General features: G+C 40.6%; 1 protein-coding gene across 1 annotated transcript; it reads right to left on the bottom strand.

Annotated features, from left to right (window-relative positions):
* Nucleotides 1-14,927: 14,927 nt before the first annotated feature.
* Nucleotides 14,928-20,114, bottom strand: LOC124008207 (transmembrane protein 74B-like). The gene is made up of 2 exons (XM_046319316.1): nt 19,438-20,114; nt 14,928-18,409 (listed from the first exon to the last, which is right to left on the bottom strand). Exon 2 carries the CDS (start codon nt 18,350-18,352, stop codon nt 17,612-17,614), a length of 741 nt encoding a protein of 246 aa, XP_046175272.1. The 5' UTR covers nt 18,353-18,409; nt 19,438-20,114; the 3' UTR covers nt 14,928-17,611.
* Nucleotides 20,115-21,927: the final 1,813 nt, after the last annotated feature.

Raw genomic sequence — 21,927 nt, 5'->3', positions numbered from 1 at the left:
TGAGCTCGGATCCATGTAAATATTATCTGTATACCCATTTATTTACACCTGCCATGGGTTTGTAGCACCTCATAAAGCAGGTCCTGTCTGCTACGTGATATAAAGAACTGGATACGCCTTAGCACTGCACATGACTCAAAGCAAATAACTACTCTTTATGGCTTAACTTCCTTCACCCTCTGCAAGGCCAACAGTATGGCCATCATCTCCACCATATATACAGATCTGTAGTAAGTTTCCTGACTCTCACCCCACATTCCTGCACTACAAATGCTGACCCAGTACGTCCTGTCCTTGGATCTTTTGAACCATCCTGATATACAGTATCAAGACTTCTCTTAAACAAATCAGATGGATCAACACCCTGCCTATCTTTCTGTAGTCTCCAATACTTCTAGATCTACTACTGGAGGTGGGAGTAGCCATGGTGGATTTACAGGAATAGCTACCATTGGACTAAACTCCCTTCCATACAGTCCCATCTCCTTCGCCTTAGTATTACCCACCCACCCAAAGCTTGTGTTCTGTCTTCGCTCATGTTCCCAGCATGCCTGTAAAATCCCTTTCGCAGGATGAGATACCCCATGTCCCTGTAGGCTGACCCAATAATTAATTGCCAGCTGCTGTCTCCTGATCTGCAATGGCATTTCCCCCAACTCCACATGTAGTGCAGCCACTGGGGACGTCTGAAACGCCCCACTACTGAGTCCTTGTATGACATCTAGCCTTTCCAATGATGGACGGGTTGCCAAACCATATGCTATACTTCCATAGTCTATTACAGATCGGATCAATGAAACATATGGTCTTCAATGAGGCACACCCAGTCCTTCCCTGCCAGACAGAGCATCACATTTAGTACCTTCTTACACTTTCCCACCGTAGTACGTAGTATAAAAGTATACCCCAAGGAACCTAAAGGCCCCCACCCTCCATGTTTTTCCCATATAACCTTAAGCATTCCATATCTCCCACCTTCCTCCTGGTAAAGAACACTGTCTGAGTTCTATACACAGAACCTGGATCCCCACATGAATACCCACTGCTCTACCTCATCAATTGCTTCCTGTACCTTCCTGACTATATATGGCACATTTCTTCTTCTCTTCCATAAGGCCCCATCATCTGCAAATAACGACCTCCCAATGTCCGGCTGTACCTGAGAGTAAGCATCATTGATCATGATTGAGAACAACAGAGGACTTATCACGCTCCCCTGTGGTGTACCATTATCCACCATGTAGCTGCCTGAGAGATACTTCCCCACCCTCACCTTCCAAACAGGAAATCCTTTATCCAGTTGTATGTTCTTCCTCCCACCCCCATAATATCAAGCTTGATTAACAACCCATCCTTCCACGTCATGTCATATACCTTCTCCACATTAAAAAAAATACAGTTAACAACAGTCTCCTTGTTCACCTAAGCAGAGCACTGGGTCCATTGTTCCCTACCCTTCCCGAATCAGCTCTGATGTGGCGATACTAACCCCCTGCTCTCCAGGAAGTAAGTTTGCCTCTTAAGGCTATTGGCCGATAGCTTGTTGGCCTCGTTGGGTCCTTCCTTGGCTTCCGGATTGGTACCACTACGGCCTCCTTCCAGCTGCCTGGTAGTTTCTCCTCCTCCCATACTGTTGTACAACACAAATACCTTATCCAGTGCCTCATCACTAAGATGGGCCAACATAACAGCACACCTCATCTTTCCCAGGTGAAGTTAACTCAGCCTTACCTATTGCCCTGTTCACCTCTGCCATGGTAAATGGTGCATTCAACGCATCATTTACATCCTCCCTCCTATCCAGCAGTCCCGGATGCTCCTCTCTCATTCTCTCTCCCCCTCTTTTGACACATTTGCTGAGCTATGCACTTGGACAAAAGCTTTGGCCATCATCTCTGCCACACGTCAACACTGGATAATCCCACTCTCTTCTGACCCCACTCATCCTCTTAATCATCCCCCACTGGTGTCGCCCTTCCAATGGTGTCACAGAACCGACGCCAACATGACCTCTTTGCCTGTCGAATAGTTCTCCTCACCAGAGCCTGGGCCTGCTTATACTAAATCAGATGTTGGAAGTTGTGTGTCCTTTTTAGTACTCTGAATGCCCTGTTCCTACTCCTCACCATTGCTCCACACTCCTCCAACCACCACGGGACTGCTTCCCCCCCCTCCTCCTCCCTGAACTCTTAGGGATCGCCTCAGTAGCTGCTCCCACTAAAGCTGCTCTCACCCAGTTATTCATACTATCCACTTCCCCTCTCAAATCCACCCAAGCCATCACCCGCTCACTTAACTCCTGAAACGGATCCCACTTTGCTCTTTCAAACACCCACCTGCCTACTCCATCCACTGACACCTCCTCCTCCCTCTGGCCTACTGTGCATACTATGGGGTAATGATCACTCCCTACTGTCGACTCTTCCCATTAACAGATTCCTGCCATCGCACTAGATACCAGAGTGAGGTCCAATGCAAACTCTTTCCCTGTAACTACATCAATCCTAGCCCCTTCGGCCATCATTCAGGCACACCAGATCTTTAACTTCTATCAGATTTTCCATCACTTGGCCATTTCCATCCAAATTGAATTCTAAATAAATCACTGACAGTATCACCAGCAAAGCACCCCCACACCTTCACACCTCCTCCTCCATGCTTCACGGTGAGAACCACACATGCAGAGATCATCTGTTCACCTACTCTACGTCTCACACTGCCTGTTCACCCCGCTATCATCCAGAAGGCGAGGTCAGTACAGGTGCATCAAAGCTGGGGCCGAGAGACTGAAAAACAGCTTCTATCTCAAGGCCATCAGACTGCTAAACAGTAATCACTAACTCAGAGAGGCTGCTGTCTACATTGAGACCCGATCACTGGCCACTTTAGTAAATGGATCACTAGTCACTTTATACAATGCCACTCTTCATAATGCCATTTTAATAATGTTTACGTATCCTACATTACTCATATCACATGTATTTACATAACTCTTAACACAAGCATTTCGCTACACTCGCATTAACATCTGCTAACCATGTGTATGTGACCAATAAAACTTGATTTGAGTTAGGCCTACCTGGTTTGTTGGTTTGTTTCAGGGTAGGGGAAAAAAATGATTATTTTGATGATGTATCCTATACATTGCTCTAAGTCTAAGACTATCACATTATTACAACAAATATTTTATTTTAGGCTTATCTTGCTATGATGCAGTTGTTGCTGTAAGGCATGTAGCTGATCATGACTCATGTAAGTAAGCCTTGTCCGAGCTATAGTGCAGGAGCCTATCTCCTTTTTCTGTAGCATGAGGCAGCTGGTGTAAAATTACACCCCCTGTGCTGGACTAGTCTGATGTAGGGCCTTAATACTGAATGCCAAGCAAAGACCATTTTTACAGTCTTTGGTATGACTCGGGATCAAACCTCAAATCTTCCAAGCTCAGGGCCGACACTGTAACCACAAGGCCACTGAGTTGGTCTCATTACTTGACTTCAACTGGGGTTTTGAGAATCAACAGTGGTTTAATTCGGTAGTGGGGCTGTTGGTGAATAAGACAGACGCATGCATGCTGAGAGAGACTATTCAATGTACTGTATAGTCAGGTTTTCAACCTATTGTGCATCATGACATTAAAGCTGGAATCCGTAGCCGGTGAAACTCCGTCTGTTTGCAATATTTCAACAACAATGTAGTTACTTCAAACAACAAACACAAATTTTTCCCCTTGGACATCATTGCACATCATTGCCGCAGAATTCTCCTCTACCCAGTTTCAAAAACAAAACAATAAGAAATGCGCCAGGGGGCGACCAGTTTCACCTTATGCAGATCTCAGCTTTAAAGCGCGACTGCGCTTCCTGATTTGACCTCGTTTGAGATTTGGTTCATTAAGAAATTCTAGCGGACATGACTGAATTCAAACGTGAGTTTGTTTCGGGGTGTGGTTGGATTTGGGTGTCTCATGTATGTGTTCGCAGGTGGGAAGAGTTAGCCAAATTATTTAGCCAATTAGCTTCAGCCAGCTGGTGTGCGGCCGTGGCAAAGTTGGTTTGATTTTGGATAGCCTATATCCGGGGCTAGGTATGGACCGTTATACATTTCTACAATTTATAGTTGATTTGAGGTTAAGTCATTGACGCATGTGGGCAGGATTGAAACAAACCCAACCTTCATTTATGCAGTCATAACCACAAGTCTGACAAAACTCAGTTTTGCACGAGACTGACTTTATGAGCAAAGTTGTCCTATTTACACTTTGTAGTCAATTTTCACAATAGAATAGATGCTTCTGACTCATATCGATGCCACATAAGCTTTTTTCGACATGAGAAGTTGGTCATTAGGGACAGTTGCTCTTTAAGCCAAATAGGCACCCCATGTATGGCACAATCTACAACTGACTAATGTACTGGTGCATCTCAGGCAGTTCAAATTGTTGATTGAGGAACTCTTTGCTGAGAAATATGATTGTTTCCCCTGAGTATGTTTTCTAATCTTGTATATTTGTATTATGCTGTATTTGTAAATTGTGTACAGTGCCTTGCAAAAGTATTCGGCCCCCTTGAACTTTGCGACCTTTTGCCACATTTCAGGCTTCAAACATAAAGATATAAAACTGTATTTTTTTGTGAAGAATCAACAACAAGTGGGACATAATCATGAAGTGGAACGACATTTATTGGATATTTAAAACTTTTTTAACAAATCAAAAACTGAAAAATTGGGCGTGCAAAATTATTCACCCCCTTAAGTTGATACTTTGTAGCGCCACCTTTTGCTGCGATTACAGCTGTAAGTTGCTTGGCGTATGTCTCTATCAGTTTTGCACATCGAGAGACTGAAATTTTTTCCCATTCCTCCTTGCAAAACAGCTCGAGCTCAGTGAGGTTGGATGGAGAGCATTTGTGAACAGCAGTTTTCAGTTCTTTCCACAGATTCTCGATTGGATTCAGGTCTGGACTTTAACTTGGCCATTCTAACACCTAGATATGTTTATTTTTGAACCATTCCATTGTAGATTTTGCTTTATGTTTTGGATCATTGTCTTGTTGGAAGACAAATCTCCGTCCCAGTCTCAGGTCTTTTGCAGACTCCATCAGATTTTCTTCCAGAATGGTCCTGTATTTGGCTCCATCCATCTTCCCATCAATTTTAACCATCTTCCCTGTCCCTGCTGAAGAAAAGCAGGCCCAAACCATGATGCTGCCTCCACCATGTTTGACAGTGGGAATGTAAGTCGCTCTGGATAAGAGCGTCTGCTAAATGACTTAAATGTAATGTAATGTAATGTGTGTTCAGGTTGATGAGCTGTGTTGCTTTTACACCAAACATAGCATTTTGCATTGTTGCCAAAAAGTTCAATTTTGGTTTCATCTGACCAGAGCACCTTCTTCCACATGTTTGGTGTGTCTCCCAGGTGGCTTGTGGCAAACTTTAAACGACACTTTTTATGGATATCTTTAAGAAATGGCTTTCTTCTTGCCACTCTTCCATAAAGGCCAGATTTGTGTAATATACGACTGATTGTTGTCCTATGGACAGAGTCTCCCACCTCAGCTGTAGATCTCTGCAGCTCATCCAGAGTGATCATGGGCCTCTTGGCTGCATCTCTGATCAGTCTTCTCCTTGTATGAGCTGAAAGTTTAGAGGGACGGCCAGGTCTTGGTAGATTTGCAGTGGTCTGATACTCCTTCCATTTCAATATTATCGCTTGCACAGTGCTCCTTGGGATGTTTAAAGCTTGGGAAATATTTTTGTATCCAAATCCGGCTTTAAACTTCTTCACAACAGTTTCTCGGACCTGCCTGGTGTGTTCCTTGTTCTTCATGATGCTCTCTGAGCTTTTAACGGACCTCTGAGACAATCACAGTGCAGGTGCATTTATACGGAGACTTGATTACACACAGGTGGATTGTATTTATCATCATTAGTCATTTAGGTCAACATTGGATCATTCAGAGATCCTCACTGAACTTCTGGAGAGAGTTTGCTGCACTGAAAGTAAAGGGGCTGAATAATTTTGCACGCCCAATTTTTCAGTTTTTGATTTGTTAAAAAGGTTTGAAATATCCAATAAATGTCGTTCCACTTCATGATTGTGTCCCACTTGTTGTTGATTCTTCACAAAAAAATACAGTTTTATATCTTTATGTTTGAAGCCTGAAATGTGGCAAAAGGTCGCAAAGTTCAAGGGGGCCAAATATTGTATATGCAGGGCTCCCTTGTAAACTAGATATTGGTCTCAATGCTTCTAAAATAAAGGTGAAATAAATACTTAAATATAAATTGGCTCATGGTCACCATATCACCTCCATTATACCCCCCTTTGACCTCATCCACACAGACCCAACCAATGTGACAGCCAACCTTAAAACCCAGGTCTCCTGTGTGCTAGAAGACAGCACTAGCCTGTTAAGCCAAATCAACTCTTCACGGTTAGGTTACTCATACTCGAATATGGTCACCAAACTGCCTCCATTACCTTTGCATCCTGAAGACAGTTGGCAGATTCTTGTATTAAATGCACACACTTAGAATGACAGATTTGTGGAGGAACTAAATTAGTGTCGTGTCTTTGGCATCATTAAAATGAAGACTGTTATTTTATCAAATCAATTCTCTGGAATTATTGTTACGTGATTATTCTAATCATGTAAATGTAATTAAGTAGGAAGTTTGGGCAAGGAAAATATTGAGATTACCAAGTTATAATTTTCCTAATACAACTTTTCAGATATTTTAATTTCTGATCAATTAGTCTTCCGATTAATGATTTATTCTTTACCTCATGTTAGTCTCATTACAAACGTCGTAAATGGTTGGTTATCTGCACGAACCCAGTCTTCACTAGGAATCATCCATCCATCAACTGTCTCAATCATTTATTCATTAACTATCTAAATAATCACAGAAATGCATAAACAAACAGTAGTACATATGGTTACAAGGAAATGATAGAGGAGGTTCCCTAGTGGGATAAACTGGCTTGGTGGTCATTACAGGTGCATCAAAGCTGGGACCGAGAGACTGAAAAACAGCTTCTATCTCAAGGCCATCAGACTGTGAAACAGGCATCACTAACACAGAGAGGCTGCTGCCTAGATACAGACTTGAAATCATTAGCCACTTTAATAAATGGATCACTAGTCACTTTAATAATGCCACTTTAAAAATGTATACATATCTTACATTACTCATCTCATATGTACAGTATATGCTGTATTTTATACCACCTATTGCATCTTGCCTATGTCGCTCTGAAATTGCTCATCCATATATTTATGTGTATATTCTTATTCCATTCCTTTACTTAGCCTTGTGTGTATTAGGTAGTTGTTATGGAATTGTTAGATTACATGTTAGATATTGCTGCACTGTTGGAACTAGAAGCGCAAGCATTTCGCTACACTCGCAATAACATCTGCTCACCATGTGTATATGACCAATAACATTTGATTTGATTTGAATTGGACACCAGATAAGACAGGAGAATTACACCAGACATAACAGACTGACACTAGCCCCCCATCACATAGACTATTGCAGCATAGATACTGGAGGCTGAAACGGGGGGGTCGGGGGACACTGTGGACATGTCCGACAATACCCCTTGACAGGGCCAACCAGGCAGGATATAACCCCACCTGCTTTGCCACAGCAGAGTCCCCACACCACTAGATGGGTATTAACAGACCACCAACTTACTACCCTGAGACAAGGCTGAGTATAGCCCACAAAATTCTCCTCCACCACATGAGCCTGAGGGGGTGCACCACCGGACAGGAAGATCACATCAGTGACTCAACCCACTCAAGTCGAATATAGCACAAAAAAGCCTGGCACAACGTGACACACCCCACCTAGGGACGGCATGGGAGAGCACTAGTAAGCCAGTGACTCCGCCCCCGTAATAGGGTCCGAGGCAAAGAATATCAGTGGAGAGAGGGAAGCCAACCAGGCAGAGATAGCAAGGGCTGTTCATCATGCTAGTGCCTTGCCATTCACCTTCGCACCCCTGGGCCAGTCTACACTCAATCATAGGACCTACTGAAGAGATGAGTCTTCACTAAAGACTTCAAGGTCGAGACTGAGTCTGCGTCTCTCACATCGATAGGCAGACCATTCCATAAAAATGTAGTTCTATAGGAGAAAGCCCTGCCTCCAGCTGTTTGCGTAGACATTCTAAGGACAATAAGGAGGCCAACATCTTGTGACCGTAGTATACGTGTAGGCATGTACAGCAGGACTAAATCAGAGAGATTGGTGGGAGCAAGTCCATTTAATGTTTTGTAGGTTAGCAGTAAAACCTTAAAATCAGCCCTAGCCTTAAAAGCTTAAAAGTATCCCTAACCTTGGCAACAGACAAAGAACTATGAATGGATCAGTGGTTCACCAATCAGGGCCTTGTGTAGTAACAGTAAAAATACATTATGTGTTTTTAGGGGCACTAAATGTTCTTGCAAAGATCCCATGAAACGTGTCGAACATTAATATCTTAAATTCTGAGACCACGGTAATCACGTTCTGGGTAAGTTCTATTTGACATTAAGGGAATGTGCTCAGAAGTTGTGGGAACATTTCTTGTTAGCTGGGATTGAACTTTTCAATTGAACCTTGTATCATGTGCCATATTAATTTGCTATATCTTTTATTGGTTTGAAGGCAATCCCCATTGTATAGAATGAGCAATCTTAGGTATTACAGTCTGGTACCAGGTCCTTTCTAAATGTGACTGACGACTCGATTCGGTCTTATGTATCAAAATTTAAAAGTGCCATTTTTACATTTGAGAAATGGCCCTTGAATATTTGGTACACCTACTGGAGAGCTCGTCTTAGCCCCACCCACCTCTTTAAGGATTCACACGTGAGGCCATGTACTAAACAACCAAAGATTTCAAGACTAAAGGCTAATTTAATCTGAAGTGCCAGAGTGTGCTCTGGGAGTTCGTAAACTCTGAGCTTTGTCAGATTGTCTGTTTGTAAATTCAGAGTTTTTCTCTCCCTGAGTATTTAGCGCGCACATTGGCCGAGGAGTAGGGTTGATCTGAGTGTTTTGACGCAACAACAGCAGTCAAACACCCAAGCTATCTGGCTAATGTTGGCTAGCTTACTAGCTACTTCCAGACACAAATGAGAGAACAGCTCACTCTGACCATTTTACTCACCCTAGCAGAGCTGGTTAGGCTGTTTTTTTGTTATCCAGAGCGTTGATGACTGCAACTGTGCTGTAGGCAAAAAATGTAATATGCTTTTTTGCCAAGGTTAACTAACATGTGTTCGTAAATTCCTCAGTTATTCTGTGCTCTGGCACACTCAGATGAGAGTGCTCTGAAATCTCAGTAGATAGCCAGAGCGAATTTACCAGCTACGTCTATCGGCAGTTGTCGCTATGTCATCATGGACATTCTATTGAAATGGTTACTTGCATAGTGGAGTCTTTTGTTTAGACATGTAGCTAGCTAGCTAAAGAATGAACCATAATCCCATCTCACACCGTTACTACCCTGCATGAATCTGCAGGTAGCTAACCAACCAGGCTCAATGATAGCTAGCAAATGGCTCTGAGATACGAATAATGTTGCTACACAGATCATACAAGTAACATTAGCTAGCGAGCCAGCCAACTAGCGTTAAAGGCCAGAGTCGCTTCTTCCCTGTTGACGTTGAGACTGGTGTTTTATGGGTACTATGTAATGAAGCTGCCAGTTGAGGACTTGTGAGGGGTCTGTTTCTCAAACTAGACACTCTAACGTACTCTAATGTACTTGTCCTCTTGCTCAGTTGTGGGCCTCCCACTCCTCTTTCTATTCTGCTTAGAGTCAGTTTGCGCTGTTCTGTGACGGAAGTAGTACACAGTGTTGAACGATATCTTCAGTTTCTCGGGCAATTTCTCGCATGGAATATTCTTCATTTCTCAGAACAAGAATAGACTGATGAGTTTCAGAAGAAAGTATTAGGTTTCTTGCCATTCTGAGCCTGTAATCGAACCCACAAATGCTGACGCTCCAGATACTCAACTAGTCTAAAGAAGGCCAGTTTTATTGCTTCTTTAATTAGCACAACAATGTTCAGCTGTGCTAACATAATTGCAAATGGGTTTTCTAATGATCAATTAGCCTTTTAAAATGATAAACTTGTATTTAGCTAACACAACGTGCCATTGGAACACAGGAGTGATGGTTGCTGATAATGGGCCTCTGTACGCCTATGAAGATATTCCATACAAAATCTGCCGTTTACAGCTACAATAGTCATTTACAACATTAACAATGTCTACACTATATTTCGGATCAATTTGATGTTATTTTAATGGACAAGAAAACATGTGCTTTTCTTTCAAAAACAAGGATGTCTAAGTGACCCTAAACTTTTGAACGGTGTCACGCCCTGACCTTAGCTTTCTTTGTTTTCTTTATTAGTTTGATTAGGTCAGGGTGTGACAAGGGGTGGTTTGTTGTGTTTTTGTCCAGTCTAGGGTTTTTGTATATGTTTGGGGTTGCTTACTAGTCTTGGTGTTTTGTATGTCTATGGTTTCCTTCCTTTTCAGATATATATGTATGAAGCTTAGCTTCAGATGCAAGCCAGCAGTGGTATGCAGGGTGGTCCTGGTCAGTCCCTGGATGGGAGACCAGATGCTGCTGGAAGTGGTGTTGGAGGGCCAGTAGGAGGCACTCCAACACACTCCAGGGCAGTGATTGGGGACACTGCCCTGTGTAGGGTGCTGTCTTTCGGATGGGACGTTAAACGGGTGTCCTGACTCTCTGAGGTCATTAAAGATCCCATGGCACTTATCGTAAAAGTAGGGGTGTTAACCCTGGTGTCCTGGCTAAATTCCCAATCTGGCCATCAAACCATCATGGTCACCTAATAATCCCCAGTTTACAATTGGCTCATTCATCCCCCTCCTCTCCCCTGTAACTATTCCCCAGGTCGTTGCTGCAAATGAGAATGTGTTCTCAGTCTACTTACCTGGTAAAATAACGGAAAAATAAAAAATATATCTTCACGTTCGTTTGTTTGTTTTTGTAAGCTTTTTGTGTTCTTCGTTTCATTAAAATAGAAGATGTATTCACATCCCGCTGCGCCTTGGTCTCATCGCTATAACGAACGTGACAAATGGTAGTTTAGATGTGATTGAAATGAGATAATAATTGTTTGATTTACACTTTGTTTCAAGCTTGAGCATTTATTGAGTGTACTTTTGAGTTGACATGTCTTCCTTTTAATAATAAGTTGTAACTGGTAATTGGTTGTTTGTGTTTAATTCTTATCTTCAAGGGATATTTCGTCATTGAGCAGTTCTCCATACTGTGTGGGTTTATTATATTTCCTATTAAGTAAATACATATCTTTAGGAGTGCCTTTCATATTATGAGTAGGCACTGCTCTACATTATTTATGGTTATGCCTATACATGTTGACATACATTAACTGTCACATGCTGACTACTTACAGACCACCTAGTCTAAAGGACCTATTATTTAGGTGTGTGAGAGTACTATTAGACTAGATGGTCTCTACGAAATCAGACTGTCAGTCTTTGATTAGCTAGCAAAAATATCTAACTCAAGTCCTTTCTCTTTCCCTATCTGGCCTTGGACTGTTGCCTAGCAACAGGTCAATTCCCAAAATATGTCACACATGCAATACGGTAACTAATACAGTCCCTGACAGAAAAAGCTAACCAAGGGGAAGAAAAAAATCCCGGTTAGGAAAACAAATGTGTCTCACTTCACTCCTGTAACGCACTTCTATGAGTAGTGGGTGCGGAGTCAGGCGCAGGGAACAGAGGGTAAAGGACAATTGTTTTTTATTCCGGCACAGGAATAAATAAAAAACATCAAAAGCATAACAAAGACCGTCCCAAATACAGGACCCAACCAGTCCGGAGAAAAACAAGAAAATCGCACAAACAAGAACAGAGGAAATAAGCCCGCACAAAAGCAGGCGGGCATCACCGGCTTAAATAGCTCAACTAAAACCTAAACAAGAAACAGGTGTAACCAATAAGACAAAACCAACAGAAAAGGGAAAAGGGATCCGTGGCAGCTAGTAGACTGGTGACGACGACCACCGAGTGCCGCCCGAACAGGAAGAGGAGCCACCTTCGGTGGGAGTCGTGACAACTCCACTGTAAACAATATGGCAGTACTTGAAATTGATACAACTTCATTTGAAAGGACTTTTTCTCAGATTCAGATTCCCTTTCTTTATATTTATGGCTTCCGTTCTAGGAATAGGGCATGCCTTTCATTAAATAGTAGAAAACAAATAATTCAGTCGACATTCATACCGGTTATAGATTATGGTGACATCGTCTATATCAGTGTTTCCCAACTCCAGTCCTCGAGTACCTCCTACAGCACACACTTTGTTGTAGGATTTGGGAAACTTAGCTTTAAAAATGCAAATTTCTCTCAGCCTCATTGCAAAAAAAATGTTGAATAGCATGAGATTAGCTATAAAACATAACATTTTTCTCTCTCCCCCATTGCAATATCTGTAGAATTGCAGAAAATTAGCTTTAAAAGAGCAACATTTTCTCTCGGCCTCATGGCAAAATGAGTATAATAGCGTAACATTTGTGTGGTGGGGGGGTCCAGCCCAACTCTGAACTAGCTGTAATGCAGTCACAATGGAAAATGTGAACAAATCTTCAGAGAGGGACTTTCTACCACAGTACAATGTCATGCAAACTGGTACTGACAAATCCAGAATTAAAGATGATACAAGAGGTATTCAATACACTATAGAAAATCCAACCTTGCCCGCGTTCCCCTTCCAATATCAATCCCACCAATCAGATAACCCCTTTTATCACCGGCCAGTCGTATTTACACAAGTCCACAGATGGAGCTGAATGTTCATATTGGGCTTATAAGCAGCAAGAATAACTGAGAGTCAACCACTAAGAGAAACAATAAAGAGGACACAATAGAAAAGTAGAATAGAGAATAGAAACAAGAGCAACAAAGGTTTATTTGTCATACTGAAATTATTCTTAAAAATTGTCACATATACAGACAGCTCTTAGATATATCATAAATGCAACAAAAATGGGGCATTGGATTTTCACAATATCTCACAAAACACACATGCAGTTTCAACAGCTTACTCTCTGTTACTCTTCTATCGCCACATAAGACTTCATTACTAAGTAACTGTATGACTGCTCCTTAAGAACAAGACACACATTGGCTAACAGTCGATGGTACACAAAGTTGTCCTTCACTGATCAATAAACATGCTAGTTCATTTTGCTGCGCTGATCATTATCATGGGTTAATAACTTAAAATCAATTGAGTTATCACTGGTCAGTTTTCCAAGGTCTCGGGAGGTATCCACTTCCTTAAAGGTTTTGTGTCCTTGCTTTTTTTTACATTGAGGGCATTTATACACTTTAAGATCAATCCAAAACAAACAGGATTGTTTGGAAAACAGTGTGGCGGCTACCTTGATGATAATGTACAGTTGAAGTCGGAAGTTTATATACACTTGAACTTGTTTTTCAACCACTCCACAAATTTCTTGTTAACAAACTATAGTTTTGGCAAGTCGGTTACAACATCAACTCTGTGCATGACACTTGTCATTTTTCCAACATTTGTTTATAGAAAGATTATTTTACTTATAATTCACTGTATCACAATTCCAGTGGGTCAGAAGTTTAAATACACTAAGTTGACTGTGACTTTAAACAGCTTGGAAAATTCCAGAAAATTAATTAATGGCTTTAGAAGCTTCTGTTAGGCTAATTGACATAATTTAAGTCAATTGGAGGTGTACCTGTGGATGTATTTCAAGGCCTACCTTCAAACTCAGTGCCTCTTTGCTTGACATCATGGGAAAATCCAATTAAATCAACCAAGACCTCAGAAAAACCTCCACAACTCTGGTTCATACTTGGGAGAAATTCCAAAATGCCTGAAGGTACCACGTTCATCTGTACAAACAATAGTGCGCAAGTATAAACACCATGGAACCATGCAGCCTTCATACCGCTCAGGAAGGTGACACGTTCTGTCTCCTAAAGATGAACGTACTTTGGTGTGAAATGTGCAAATCAATCCCAGAACAACAGCAAAGGACCTTGTGAAGATGCTGGAGGAAACAGGTACAAAAGTATATATATCCGCAGTAAAAACCAGTCCTATATGGACATAACCTGAAAGGCCGTTCAGCAAGGAAGAAGCCACTGCTCCGAAACCTCCATTAAAAAAGCCAGACTACGGTTTGCAACTGCACATGGGGACAAAGATTGTGCTTTTTGGAGAAATGTCCTCTGGTCTGATGAAACAAAATGTTTACTGTTTGGCCATAATGACCATTGTTATGTTTGGAGGAAAAAAGGGGCGGCAGCATCATTTCGTGGGGGTGCTTTGCTGCAGGAGGGCCTGCTGCACTTCACAAAATAGATGGCATCATGAGGCAAGAAAATTATATGGATATATTGAAGCAACATCTCAAGACATCAGTCAGGAAGTTAAAGCTTGGTCGCAAATGGGTCTTCCAAATGGACAATGACCCAAGCATACCTCCAAAGTTGTGGAAAAATGGCCTAAGGACAACAAAGTCAAGGTATTGGAGTGGCCATCACAAAGCCCTGACCTCAATCCTATAGACAATTTGTTGGCAGAACTGAAAAAGCATGTGTGAGCAAGGCCTACATACCTGACTCAGTTACACCAGCTCTGTCAGGAGGATTGGGCCTAAATTCACCCAACATATTGTGGGAAGCTTGTGGAAGGCTACCCGAAATGTTTGACCATAGTTAAACAATTTAAAGGGCAATGCTACCAAATACTAATTGAGTGTATGTAAACTTCTGACCCACTGGTAATGTGATGAAAGAAATAAAAGCTGAAATAAGTCATTCTCTCTACTATTATTCTGACATTTCACATTCTTAAAATAAAGTGGTGATCCTAACTGACCTAAGACAGGGATTTGACTAGGATTAAATGTCAGGAATTGTGAAAAACTGAGTTTAAATGTATTTGGCGAAGGTGTATGTAAACTTCCAACTTCAACTGTAATTGTGATAACATAAGTTCTTGTGTGGTTTTTGTGTGTAAAATGTGAAGATGACATCATGCGAACCGTCATTCAATCATCAAATGTCAACATACATCAGTATTTCATCAACCATAATATGAATACTGTGAGTATTATTGTGATGCCACAGTTGTTCACATTTTGGGATAGTTTACATTCATTCATGATCCTTGAGTGAGAAGTAGCCTAGTCCCAAATCATGTTGGTGCTATCATGTCAACTCATTGTCGTCTTTGGCATGAAAAAGAGTGGCAAAGAGTGGCATGATGGCAAAAACAGACTGGTACCCAAACTAAGTGAGAAGGTATTGAAGTGTATTCCAGTTGTGCATATGTGAAATGTATGTATTCACGTGTAATAACTGAAAACTTAGACTAGCAGGGCCTTTATGAGTCCAACATCTCTGTAGTAATACAACATTACCTAACATTCATCAAACACAATCAGATTAACATGGGCATTCAACAGATCCTCTCTATTTAACAGTTTGAATAACAAGCAATGCAACGTTACTCTTGGTCATAACCTATAGACAGACACTTTATTGATTGTTGAAAACACCATTATAAGAAAAAGCCTCCTAAAACCTTGAACTGATATCTACGACTAATTTACTCTGCAAGTTTCATCAATGTACAATACTTATGAGTAGGCCTATGACGTGAACAGCAGCAATTGTGGAGGTCAAATATTTTCTACGATACATTGATCCAATGGTTGATGGTTCTGTATATATATGTATATAAATAGTTGTTAAATATCTGTAAACTTAATTCTCTGATATATTGTCTATATTTGTTGTGAATATAATATTAACTCCATGATTTAAAATTAAAACAATGGCCACCTTTACATAACTTACAGTATATATGGCTAATAGCAGTAAGCCAGATATTTGTAATTTCTTCCAGGAAAATGTGCTCCTCCTTTCCAAAAGTGCACTTGCCAATATATCCCAACAATGAGTGTACAACACAGCATTTGAATTTTTTGATTATTATATATTATTTTACTTAGTATTATTTCTATTACTATTTGTTATTATTGTTTCACTCACTTCTCTTTGACCTGCATTGTTGGAGCTCTGAGCATACGAATATCAATGTACCCTGCAAACACATCTAACCCTGTGCATGTGACTAATATATACACTCTGATTTAGATGTGTTTTTATGTTGGGCTATTACATTTATTACATACACTGAATGGATATCAACTTCGCATTTGAATTGTAAGAGAAGACAAATTGCCAAATCCTTAGCCTCAGTTGATGTTAAAGGAGCCTTAGCTTTAAATCATTAATATGCTTTCTGAGCTTTATAAATTGTCTCATTCAGTTGCTCTATATGTAATGCATCACCAGATGGTAAGAAAATTATCATCTGTATACTAGTACTTTGTTCTTACCACTTTCTTTATAAGTGATTAGCTTTCTCCATTAAATAATTTGAAAAGGCCTTTGGTTTGCATTAAATAATTTGGTCTGTAATAATATTTCATTTGGATAATAACTGTTATCTGGAGGCGATATATTTAACTATCATGAATGTTTGATATTTATAATAAATAAATATTGTGCTGCTGCTGTTTAACATGCTGATTTGAAAAGAGAGAGGGGGGAGAGAGAAAGAGAGAGATTTATTATTCCAGCTCCATTATTCCATTGCAAAGTTTCATAAGGACTTCTATGATATATGATCTATGTTACCAAATGGCTCTAATGTATTTTTAAAGATAAAGGCTAAATTTGTAGCAAACAACTGGGACAATTATAGTATATAATTATGACCCCATTTCTTTGGTCAAGACCTTGCATGATGGTATGTGTGTGTGGACAATCTCCTTAACACATTTTGGAGGAAAAGTTGTTGCCGGTTCTCCACATTTGGTATACATATTTCCACATCATTATGAAATAAAATAATCTGTTGTTTTCTTAAATTCGTCAAAAACATGGCCCAAAGCCTCTGATGCATATCTAACATTTCACTTGCTTCGATGTTATTGTTTGTGCTGCTGTATTTTCTTGCCAAGACCACGTTATAATAACAACCAACAGGTTAAGTGGCTCCAGTGAGTTGCTACATATTTAACTTGGCTTATTGGCTCACATGAGCTTAGAATGTTAGCATATGTGTACACAATTTACAGTGACTAACTTTTTAAGGCATTGTATCCTTACATGATAACAATAACAACAACAGCATTTGTAGGCCTATACATATTGTACATGTTTTGTTCATTAACAATGTAATAAATATATTATCCAGACATATATTCAAGTCTTGAAAAGATGCTGATAGCCATCTGTTTACAGCATGTCAAGTTAGCCTATACAATGAGTTCCTCAAGGGTGCCCATTGTGCTTTCCAGTTCCATCTCAGTCTCTGATTTGATCCTACATCCAACAATACATGATGTGTAGTTCCAGATGTGCTCTTCGTCTTAACCACATTCAGCTTACCTTGCTTGCTTCACTTTTCACAAAGCCCCTCAAGCAATGATTACAACCCTTCACATAGTCTGTGGATAGAAATGTGCTCAGATTGTGCTACTCCTGTTGGGTTCCACTGGACATCTGTGTTCCATCTGTACTTATGGCTGGAGCTGTGGTGCCAGTGTGACTAGGTTCACATTCAACAATAGATTCTCCCCCCTCGCCCAACTGTCTCATCCGCAGGTGAATCGACCCGTACGTCTTCCTGGGTTGGACAAAAGTCCTCTGGCGGTACAGCTCACCTTTGCATATGGACACCATTAGCAAGATGGACAAGAGCATTCCCCCTAGAGTCAACAGTCCCAGGCCTGCTATGATACACTTGTCGAGGTGCGAGCCCAGTTGTGCGTAGTACATCTCCAGTTTCTCCATCTGACGAGCTGACACCAGGTCTGGGTTGACCTTAGCCTCTCTGGGGATGGTATAGGCAATGATTACCAGTACTATTCCACCCACCAAGAACACCAGGGCAGATATGAATCCATAGTCGACAGAATGGTCATTGAAGTCAGTCACATGGCCCTCCTCAGACCGGGGTGACAGCTCATTTCGCTGGAAAGGCTGGGGTTGTGTCTGGTAGCCCCTATCATTAGACATGGGCCGATGAACACTCGAGCTGGCTGGGTCACTGAACCTCATCTCGTGCTCTTCTTCCTGATATGACGTGTTCTCGATTCCAGCTCTGGGCGCTGTCCGAGGACCTTGTCCCGGAGTTGTAGCGGCCTCGCAGGCAGCGCGCTTGTCCCCATCCCCCAAATCATGGAGCTCTACAGATTTCACAGACTCCATCGACATTCAGTGGATCTGCTCATGTCGTTAAATTATGCCACCCTTAATTATTTTGCTGAACACCTGCAGAAATTTATGAAATTATGAAATAGACATTGACATGTAGGCTTATTACGCATGCAGTGCCTGCCTCCCAAATTTGAATAGTCCACCATATTTAGTGAAATCTAAGTGTAATTTAAGTCGAAATATAATATTCTAGGTTAACAAAGGCCACAATATATTTCTTTAAATGAGATAGAATAACATATGCAGTCGTCACAAAACAATAAGTATTTCAAATTAAAGCGTTGAAGTGTGTAAACCTTGGTCATGGAGAGCGCATTCCTTAATCAGGAAAATCACTGCCTAGAAATGCACTATAATCACATTGAACGCTGGCAATGTTAACAATCCAAACCAGCATTTACTGATCCATGCAGGCTATTTTAATTATATGTATATTAAACACTTCACTGTTGATTCGCAGATTGTAGACTATTTATTTGGGAATAAATGCATCCCTCCAACCATTTAACCTCGATGGAACGCCACCATGTAGTGCTACTGCTGGTAACACAGATGCTCCGATTATCATTAAAAAGGGTGGAGAGTCAAAAAACGTTGATATATTATTAACAAGAACAACCTTTTTCATTATCATAATCATAGCTCATCTGCTAATTGTAGGCTACCAGATCTAGAGATTGACGAGAGTCTAGCTGTGTGACAATAGGCTGTAGGCTAAATATTTACCTCCAACAGTCGGCTACTGACACATTTTCTATATGAATTAGGCCTATATATCATGAAATCCCTTCAATTTTAACACACGATATAGGTTTTATAGTTTTTAAAAACAGTGCACAATCAACACTGGGATGACCTTGATGACCATCACAAAACGTTGCCTATTTATTAGATGAAATGTTACGTTTTAAGAGGTCGATATCTATATATAGGCCTATGCGTCAATGAATCAAAGAGGACAAATATTCAACAATAATCACATTAGCCTACAATACTATAACAAACATCCTATGCATAAAAAAAACAAACGGCTGACTCCTCTCTTGATATATCAATATTAAACACAATAAAGAAAAACCTACCCCAGGTGTTGATGCACCAGTGATAAGATTTTTTTTGTACAAAGATGCCAGTTGCGAGTGAGACGGAAAGACCTCGAGAGCGACTGGCCATGCGCAAACAAACAGCGCCGTGAAATTGGTGGTTGAAGGCGAGCGCATCGCTTCAGTCGGTAGTAGAGCCTTCAGTCATATTAAAAGCATAACCTGCACACACAGAGCTGTAACTACATATGAGTACGAGATCCGGACCTGGGTCATTTTTCCTCATTTGTAAAAAATAAAATAAAACTATATATAGCCTGTTTATATTTGATACACAATCAAGAAATCAATTACGGATCAACATCTAAATATTATGCCCAGCATTGATCAAAGTTCAGAACGCTTATAGGCCTATTCTTGATCGGACTGAGTTTCTAATCACGCCTGTCTCTTTGTGAACGAGTAGAATCATTCGTTTTGCTCGTCTGCTTCCCCCGGATTTGCCTTTTTTAGCAGCACATTCACCCCTCTCTCAATCGGCTTCCTCCGAGGGCCTGAGACGTGAAACGACCTAGCCTACCCCAGCTCGCAGTCGGCTCAAGTTTGTAGCCTGTCATGATTCACACGTGTTATTTAATTACACAGATAGAACAATGAGACAAAAATTCCACCGGATGTATAAATGTAAAGCATTCCCTTGGCTTTTCCACTCACTACAAAACTTAGTCCACTCTGCAGTCGGAGAAGATGTAACGAGATGGATTACATTGTATCTCAATACAATTTTCTGTTCCCAAAACTAAAATCTGTTACGAACAGAGTAAACTAAGTTTTGTAGACCTTACGCTTTGCCAAAGTTTCAAAAGATTGCGTTGTTTTGAAGGAGTGCAAATGCGAATTTAGTTATTACACACGCGCACTTCACAAAGTAGGCGTTCCCTAATGGTAATATGCAAATATATGACAGAACGCGCCAATACGATCTCTCTACCTCTGCTTGGCTCCGCCCATATCCTTGCTTGTTCTTCCACTCATTTGTTACCATTTGAAATGACAGGCTGTGGTCTTTCGTGGTTTATTTATTCATTTATTTGCTTGTATCATGACGTGTGAAAAATGTAACGTGGCAAAGTTATAACTTGACATTTGAATACATTCAGCACTATTTGCAAGCGTGCTGCTCAATTTGAGGTGCAACTCATTTAAATAAACTTTTGTGGACGACCTCCAGATGCTTCTTCAGGTTTGATGTGGTGTTTCTGGACAAAGAGATCAATGCTGCCTTTGCAGAGTTTGCATTTGACTAAAATGTTGTTCTCTTTCTCCTCGATTAACTCAAAATAATGGGACCATATTCACAAGGAAAATGTTAAGTGGGGTAACAACACAGCTTTAAGACAGTATGAATTCTGTTAGCATTAGACAAGGCTTTAAAAATATATATATAACACGTCGGTAGAGATATGCTTCTGAAAGTAATATACAGCTTACTTGAAAAAGTAACGAATAATATTACAATATGTGAAGACAGTAACTCGTTATATTACTCTGTTACTCATAAAAGTAATAAAACTGTAAGTAATATATTACCCCTAACACTGGTCCCAAGCTATTCTATTGAAATTTGTCTATTTTTCCACATTCAAACTTGGAGATGGAACTTTGTGTTGTGTATTGTTTTGGAATAACTGGCAACATCATTGCTTAAACAGCAAATGTGAGAAAGTTTCTGATATTCTAAGAATATGGCAACTATGTTCTGAGTACATTTCAGAAGCAAACACCACCACCTGGGCCATGTTTCGGCAACAGTCCCGTTAGTTCTCTTATAAACTGCTTGCACAGACAACTTATATTTGGATGATTTAGCTTATTCATTATTCATAATTAATTAATCATTATCGTTTTGGTTCATGCATGTGACCGACCAATACCTCACAAGGTTTCTTCTCTCCAAGTTGAGACGCTGAAACTGAGATATCCCTTTCATTCTCAAAACAAGGTTCTGGGCATACTGACAAATTGCAGATATCGATAGTGAGGATTCCTCCGAAGCACGATCAATCAGTCACTTACATAAATCCAGAAATTGGTCATTAGAAAAGTACAAACATAACATTTTCCATCACACAGTTTGTGTTTTATGCCAATTAATATAGCTGTGGATTGACTGCATTATTTGAATGTAATGTTGGCATATAGGCAGTTATTTTTAAAAAATGTATGGAATCATTCCTCTCATACTGTCTGGCTAACTAACATACAGTACAGCTAAATACTTCAAATTCATTATTTTACATAGTATCTCATCACAGCACTGGCAAACCATGGCTGACCAACTCCCTGACCAAAAGACTGACATTTAGACCATCGTAAGAAGGTTCATGTCCATTTTAGTATTCTAATTCCTAACTCTATGGCGGTAATTCACTCACAACACAGATTAACATTTTCAGGTTCTCTCACAGCGTTCCCGCCTCAGAGTGAGCGGTGGTGGTGCAAGGGGAGACATAACGTTAGCCAGTCTCT

The sequence above is a fragment of the Oncorhynchus gorbuscha genome, linkage group LG21 (genome assembly GCF_021184085.1).
Source record: "Oncorhynchus gorbuscha isolate QuinsamMale2020 ecotype Even-year linkage group LG21, OgorEven_v1.0, whole genome shotgun sequence".
In the NCBI taxonomy this organism is placed as follows: domain Eukaryota; kingdom Metazoa; phylum Chordata; class Actinopteri; order Salmoniformes; family Salmonidae; genus Oncorhynchus; species Oncorhynchus gorbuscha.
Note: the sequence above shows the minus strand (reverse complement) of the source record. Positions and strands in the feature narration are given on the sequence as shown.